General features: G+C 40.0%; 1 protein-coding gene across 1 annotated transcript in view; it reads right to left on the bottom strand.

The window, feature by feature from the left end:
* LOC308369244 (low-density lipoprotein receptor-related protein 4-like) overlaps positions 1-1778 on the bottom strand; it is a gene marked incomplete at its 3' end in the record, with an annotated part of 107665 nt that extends 105887 nt beyond the window's left edge. Inside the window, exon 1 of the mRNA XM_080843586.1 lies at positions 1532-1778. Coding sequence (XP_080699712.1) covers positions 1532-1586 — 55 coding nt within the window. The 5' untranslated portion in view covers positions 1587-1778. The remainder of the gene's footprint in view (positions 1-1531) is intronic.
* Positions 1779-6855: the final 5077 nt, after the last annotated feature.

Genomic DNA, 6855 nt, shown 5'->3' with positions numbered 1-6855 from the left:
TCACATGCCATATTCTTTCACCATACAGAAACACCACAAAGAACTGTAAATTAATTTACATTTCAAGCCTTATTTGTTCTCCTTGTTTCAATTACACCATATGGGTATCCAGCCTAAACCTATGACAATTTCTAACACCGTTACACCAGCACCACTTGGATCAGAATCTAAATATTTTTATAATGATGAACCAAAAGAATGTTTTCAGGGTGTAAAATAGTACAGGGGTACAGTTTCATGGTTCATCGTTTCTCACAGGAAGAGTGAAATTGCGTTAATCTTTATCTCATACAAAAGTCTTGAAATTCTACTCCATATACCAACCAAATTGAGACATACGGTACTTTATATATCAATATATCCCATATGCATATACAAATTAAACAAGTTACTAACACAGAAATATAACGCATCAAATAATTAATTGCGCCTCTGAAGATAATGGCAAGTTGTTTGACAGGGAATTCAATAGCGAATGACAAAGGTCCAAGGGTTATGAAAGAAGTTCCCGATAAGCAAGCAGCCATATAATTATTGTTGGTGGTATCCGGTGGTCTTTTGTTCTCACTCAGATATCGTATCTGGTTGACATTTAAGAATCTGTCCTAGTTATGGCATTTTGATTTCCTGTACAATTACGCATGTTATGCCGCCTGTTATCAATGTAGTACAAGAAAGCCAGCACAACACACATTTCACACAATAAAAGCGTCTTAACATATATTCTAGTGATAAATGTCAGCATGTGTGTGTGTGTGTGTGTGTGTGTGTGTGTGTGTGTGTGTGTGTGTGTGTGTGTGTGTGTGTGTGTGTGTGTGTGTATGTTTTGATGTGTTCACTACAAGAGAAAGAACCCATGCCGCGGTGTGAGGGGGGAAAGACGGTGAGGTTCCAACATTCCAACACGCTTGCGGCGGCTGTTCTAACATGTTGTAAATCCCTGTTTAGCTGACAGAGGACAGTGGAAAACCCTAGTGTGTTATCCTATGTCTATGACAACTGTCAGGCAAACGGCTTTAACATGATGCGCACATCATGTTTTAAAATAGTCACCCGGGAGAAGAGTATGAAGAAAGCACCCTATATTAAGCTTCATCCGCGCGGTGTTTATTTCACTGCTGTTTATAAGGGGGACGATATGACATTATTTAGCCTACGTGATACAGCCTAGGCAAGATACAATATGAATGGTGATTGGATTGTAAGTGTAGATCACCTTGGAACAAGTTAACGTCCTCCATTTCGGCTTTATGTTAATCGGAATATCGTGATTCATTCAGTTTTTTAAAAAGCATAAAAACTGAGTTATAAGTGAATTAAAGTCAATGTGAAGCCTTAACTCCTGTAAAGACTAGAAGGAAACACTGTTGACTATGACTACAAGTACTTCAAAAGGTTTGGGTGTATAGGGGACATATTGATAAAAAATATATATACATTTCCCAGTAAGATACTTCCAATGCAGCTGAGACTGTAGACCCCACATCTCAAGTCATCACGAAAACAAAACATCTTTCACGAAAGCACTTACCTGGGCTGAGAAGCATCATGGTTAACAGAGTACCACAAAGCACCGCAAGATTCATTTCGGCTGTTGTCTCTCCTGGATCTAGCCTATATTTCTGCAGCTCTGGTCTTTGCGGGTTTTCAAATAAGCTCCTCTGAATCAACGGAAATGAAACACCTAACTAATTTCATATCATGGCTGTGTATGTGTAGTCCCTTCAGTTACGACCCATCTAAAGTTGAAAAGTTGACGCTCGCGGCAGATTATATACTAAAACTACCGCACCGCCACTTGTGAAATCTTCAACATGTTGTGCTCGCGAGCCGCTGCTGGTGTGATCAAAAGGAGCACCGGACTATACCAAACCAGGCATAGGGGGATCACTTAGATATTTTTAGACGAGTTTCGCGAAAAAGTGAGAGCAGACCATTATTTTTCGCCAGACTAAATCGTAGAAAGGTCACAGTTTATAAAAAATAAATAGTTATCACATGATTTTTCACAAAAGTATTCGGTCAAACTAGTACTTTGAATGTTCTCAAACCCCCCCAGAGGTTATCAGAGTTTGTAGAGCCTTGGACTCATGGCTATCTCTCCATTTAAAAGTTGCCATTGCCTTTTCCAACCCTGCAGTAGTTTTTAACGCTAGATGTTCAGTCTGTAGAGGACTGTGAAGTTGTTTCGCGCACTCTGCACCGCTGTTACATTGCTATTCGCCACTTTATACCTTGAAATAATGAGCCCCTGCCTTTCCAACGTGATCGAAGTCTTTCGGAATATGCAACCATGCAAAGCGTTGGAATCAACTGCTTAACCCACTGCGCATACTTCTCGATCAGCACATGAAGCAGCACCTACTTCAATGTCGAAGCTTACTCTTGTGTATATTTGTTTGTTTTCTAGTCCGTTGGTTCTATTTAAGACATAACGGTAGTGGTATATTGAGTTTTATTTTATTGTTTAATCTGTTATTTTAAATGGGGTAGGCTATGCGCTAGCGATGGTTGATGCTGAGTTGGAACAGCAAAACTTACTTATGAAAAGACATTTGGATTTCATTAATACTGCCGAGAGTGTACTAGGCCCTATGGAGGACAGTGCGAAAACCGTTTCCCTCAAAAAATAGTCTATAAGGCGACTTTGACCAACAAGTCCTTTACATTTAACTTAACTAACCTGACTCACTTGACTTGCAATTCTGGGTAGCCCACTGCATATGTGTAACTTGAAGAATTATCGTTTGGTAAGTGGGGAATGCCCTTAAAAGTGTCCGTAATATTTATTTTAGTGGAGCGCCAATCTAATAATATCACGTGGAGCTATTCCTAATTGCGGGTTCTTATTGGGTGTGTGAATCTAATAGACTTGTTTTTATTTACTACACACTCCGTGTTCATATAAATTGTGATATGTGATTCGGATACGTCATTGGTCAGTGGAATTCCACACAACTACAGTATTATATGGTTCGGCTTTTCATGTCTGTAGGCCTACTTCAGCCTGGGTTGCATGGAGGTAAATGTACCATGCAATGCACTGCTGATTCTGAATAAATAGCATATGTATTCACTGAACCCTAGTAGCCAGGGACGTGCAGTCATAGGAGGCAGGGGAGGCAGAGCCTCACCTGTCATTTTGAAAAGTAAAAAAAAAAAATATTAAAAAAATATATTTTTTTTCAATTATAATAATCATATATATTTATGTATTATAAAATAAATATTCATATTTCTCTAGTTATCTGTGTTACGAGTGTCATTTCTGCATGATTCCGATCATTTCGAGCATTTTTATTATCAAAATCGCTGAATTTGAGCATTTCCGGTTCCCAGGGACAGTAGACGTGCCGTGTACTGAGGCAAATGCATTGCTGTCTATGGACAGCTGAACCAGTGCCTCAGTAGGGATTGCGCAATCACTCCAAACTGGGTTTTACGCATGCGTGCGCAAGCGCAGAACCTTTGAGTTGAGCTCAAAATGCATTGAAAAATATTGCTTACTGAGGCAGGCAGTAGCACTGATTCAGTAAAGTGGGCGAGCGAGAGCGCAATTCTCGGGTATATAGTCTTACGTTGGACTTGTCTTCTTCTACACACTTCTACTTGACCTTGACGGCGAAAATGGAAGATTGCATTGCTAACCTGAAGCAGCTCTCAAAATTGGACTTGCAGTCCAAACGTGAAATGATTAATAATGGGAGACCAATGGCGGAGCTAAAATGTTTGATTCAAACGACGGGACCGAAGGTATTGACATTGCATTGGAGTGTTTCATGTTTTCCAACGGGACATATTCATGCGGAACACAAACCTCGCTAAAGGCTGCTAGGTGCAGGGAGCCGTGAATGGATTAGGAGCTTGCGAGTGCACCAACTTTAAATTATACCGGTCAGTAGAACATTTTGGTATTGTGTGCTATGTCTGTGGTGTTTACCTGTTTGCTTGTTAATACGTTGTGTAAATAAATATGTAAGTGTTTTTTTCTCAACTTCGAATTCAAGTGTCCGAGTTGCATTGTTGGGCAAGCTATATTTGTAGTGAGCTAAGCTATCAGCTACTCTACAATAAATTCAGCTTCACTACACAGACACTCAAAAAAAAGTAGCAAGCTAAGTTACATAAACCTGTCAAAAGTAGTTTGATACATTAGAAGCTACTTTCAGTTAAACAAACTGCATGCCAAGTCAATTCAATTTTAGGGATCAACACAACTGTCAGTCAGATAAAAACGGTTGAATGGATGAAATTCGTGTGTTCGTATGTTTGTGTTGGATGTCATTGACGTTGACAGGAACTTTTTCTTTGGATTACAAAGAAGGCATCTGAAAACATATTTAGTTTCACTCGTCGCACGGACTTTTCACTTTTTAACTTTCATCATCTTCAGCTGTATCTAAATATCAACAGCATTCTAGTTATCCGGTTGCCTAGAATCTGCATGCAAACTACCCATTTAAAATTAGGGGAGAATTCATTTTAAATGTATGAGCAGCGTCTGGTGTACTTGAAATGACGATATCTATCTATCTATTTTCACTCGTCTCGCCTAAAGTGATGTACTGCTTATTTTTTGTGTTTAATGGCTGCAGGGAAGCCTGTTATGAATGAACATCAGAAAGGTCCAGGATAAATTAGCTTTCGAGGACGCTACTGCGGTACTTGATCAATAAAAGAGCTTAGCTACTGAAAAGTTACTTGGTTTTGTAAATAGCGACGTAACTGCCAAGCTACTGACAAATGTAGTGACGCTACTGCCCATCACTGCCGAGTTATGTAAAAGGTTATATTTTCCCTAGACAAATTGAAATGAGCCATATCATTGGTGGGAGGGCTACATACGCTTCCTTGTAACGATTAATATCTTATTTGACACGGTGTAAAAGTTCAATTACCACACCGATTGTACGTTTAGCTGTCATAAAAGTCAGTTAACTATTGAGCCGCATAACTTCTTGTAATAATAATCGTTTAAAAAAATAGTATTAGACAATAAAACATGATGTTTTTTCAGTTCTGGTGACATGACAATTTTTAAACCATAAGCATATACATGTATGATGTATACATTTCTATTTTTTTTTTTTTAAACAACTAGAGATCGGAATGACGTAATCACTTCCGGTTTCTGTGCCTCACCAGCTGTGAACCTCACCGCACGTCACTGCTAGTAGCACTAATGCCAATAGAGACTATATCAAGGGGAACACTGAACCCTAGTAGCACTAATGCCAATAGAGACTATATCAAGGGGAACACTGAACCCTAGTAGCACTAATGCCAATAGAGACTATATCAAGGGGAACACTGAACCCTAGTAGCACTAATGCCAATAGAGACTATATCAAGGGGAACACTGAACCCTAGTAGCACTAATGCCAATAGAGACTATATCAAGGGGAACACTGAACCCTAGTAGCACTAATGCCAATAGAGACTATATCAAGGGGAACACTGAACCCTAGTAGCACTAATGCCAATAGAGACTATATCAAGGGGAACAATAACAGTAAGAGGATTTGATATTTTAGCAGTAGATTGAAATGGAACTCCCAGGATAGGAAAATAGCATATTTTTCAGCAAAACGTATGACACATGGTATTTTTAATTTCCTGTGAAATGTTCGCATGTTATGTGATAACACACTTGTGATAGTGGGGCTTTTCTTTTGAACCAGTGCCATTTGGTGCTTGGAAATTGTTATGCATAAATGTGATGCAATAGAGAGAGAGAGAGAGAGAGAGAGAGAAAGTGTATTTTGAAGGAAATACCGTTCGACTGACATTCATCTATGATGTTTGCCAGGGTCCTCTGCTCATACCTGTCAGATCTGTTTCTGTGTACTGTAATCCCACACACACACACACACACACAGAGACACACACACACACACACACACACACACACACAGAGACACACACACACACTCACACACACACACACAGAGACACACACACACACACACACACACACAGACACACACACAGAGACACACACACACACACACACATTAAATGGGTGGCTACTTATTTGTGTGGCACCAGCCCAGCACAGCCAGCCTGTCACAACTGTCCTGTATTTTCCCCATTGGGTGGTATAGCTACAACACTCCAGTGTGTGAATGTAATGCTTATCAACCAAACACATGTACACCTCAAATGTACACTTTAGGGTCATTAGTGGCGTCAGTGAGAGCAATCATCTCAGGTCTGTCTTGCGTTGCTGAACCTGGTGAAAAGGGCCTCAAGGGTGGGTGGCAGTCCAAATCATCTGCTCAAACACCACCTATACAAAAAGAAAACCTGACATTTTGACAGCCAGTTATTGAATGGTACAACAGAACCCTGAGGATTGCATCATGTACATCATAAACCAACGTTACCTTTTCCTTCATTATTTTGAGAGCCATTTTACACTACTATGGTTACTATGGTTACTATGGTTCCGAAAACATGACTGGTTACTGTAATGAATGTCTTGTGGGAGGGCTATTTTAAGCGATGATTACTTCCAACTCTTTGGAGGACCACAGTCTTTGAAAGCACAAACCATGCATCTTGAAAGTATCTAGAAAGTAAGTATACAGTATATAACCTCCAGTGTACTTAGAACAACAACTCAATCGGTTCTGTTTTGTGTGTGTTTAAAATGCTCTTGCAAACCAGGCTATATATAAGTTGCCTATTCCAGGTAATTCAATAGCTCTGAATCGCGGAGCAAATGGATTTAGAAGGGTGGGGACGTCAGCTTTTGATGGGATCTGGATGGTGTATTACAGCATATAGAACGTGCCAACTGCCACAGCTGCCAGGGGTGTCGTTAGGGCACAGCAGTGGGCACATGGAGCGGAA

Source organism: Sprattus sprattus (assembly GCF_963457725.1).
Source record: "Sprattus sprattus genome assembly, chromosome: 8".
Taxonomy (NCBI): domain Eukaryota; kingdom Metazoa; phylum Chordata; class Actinopteri; order Clupeiformes; family Clupeidae; genus Sprattus; species Sprattus sprattus.
This window is presented reverse-complemented; position numbering and strand designations above follow the sequence as displayed.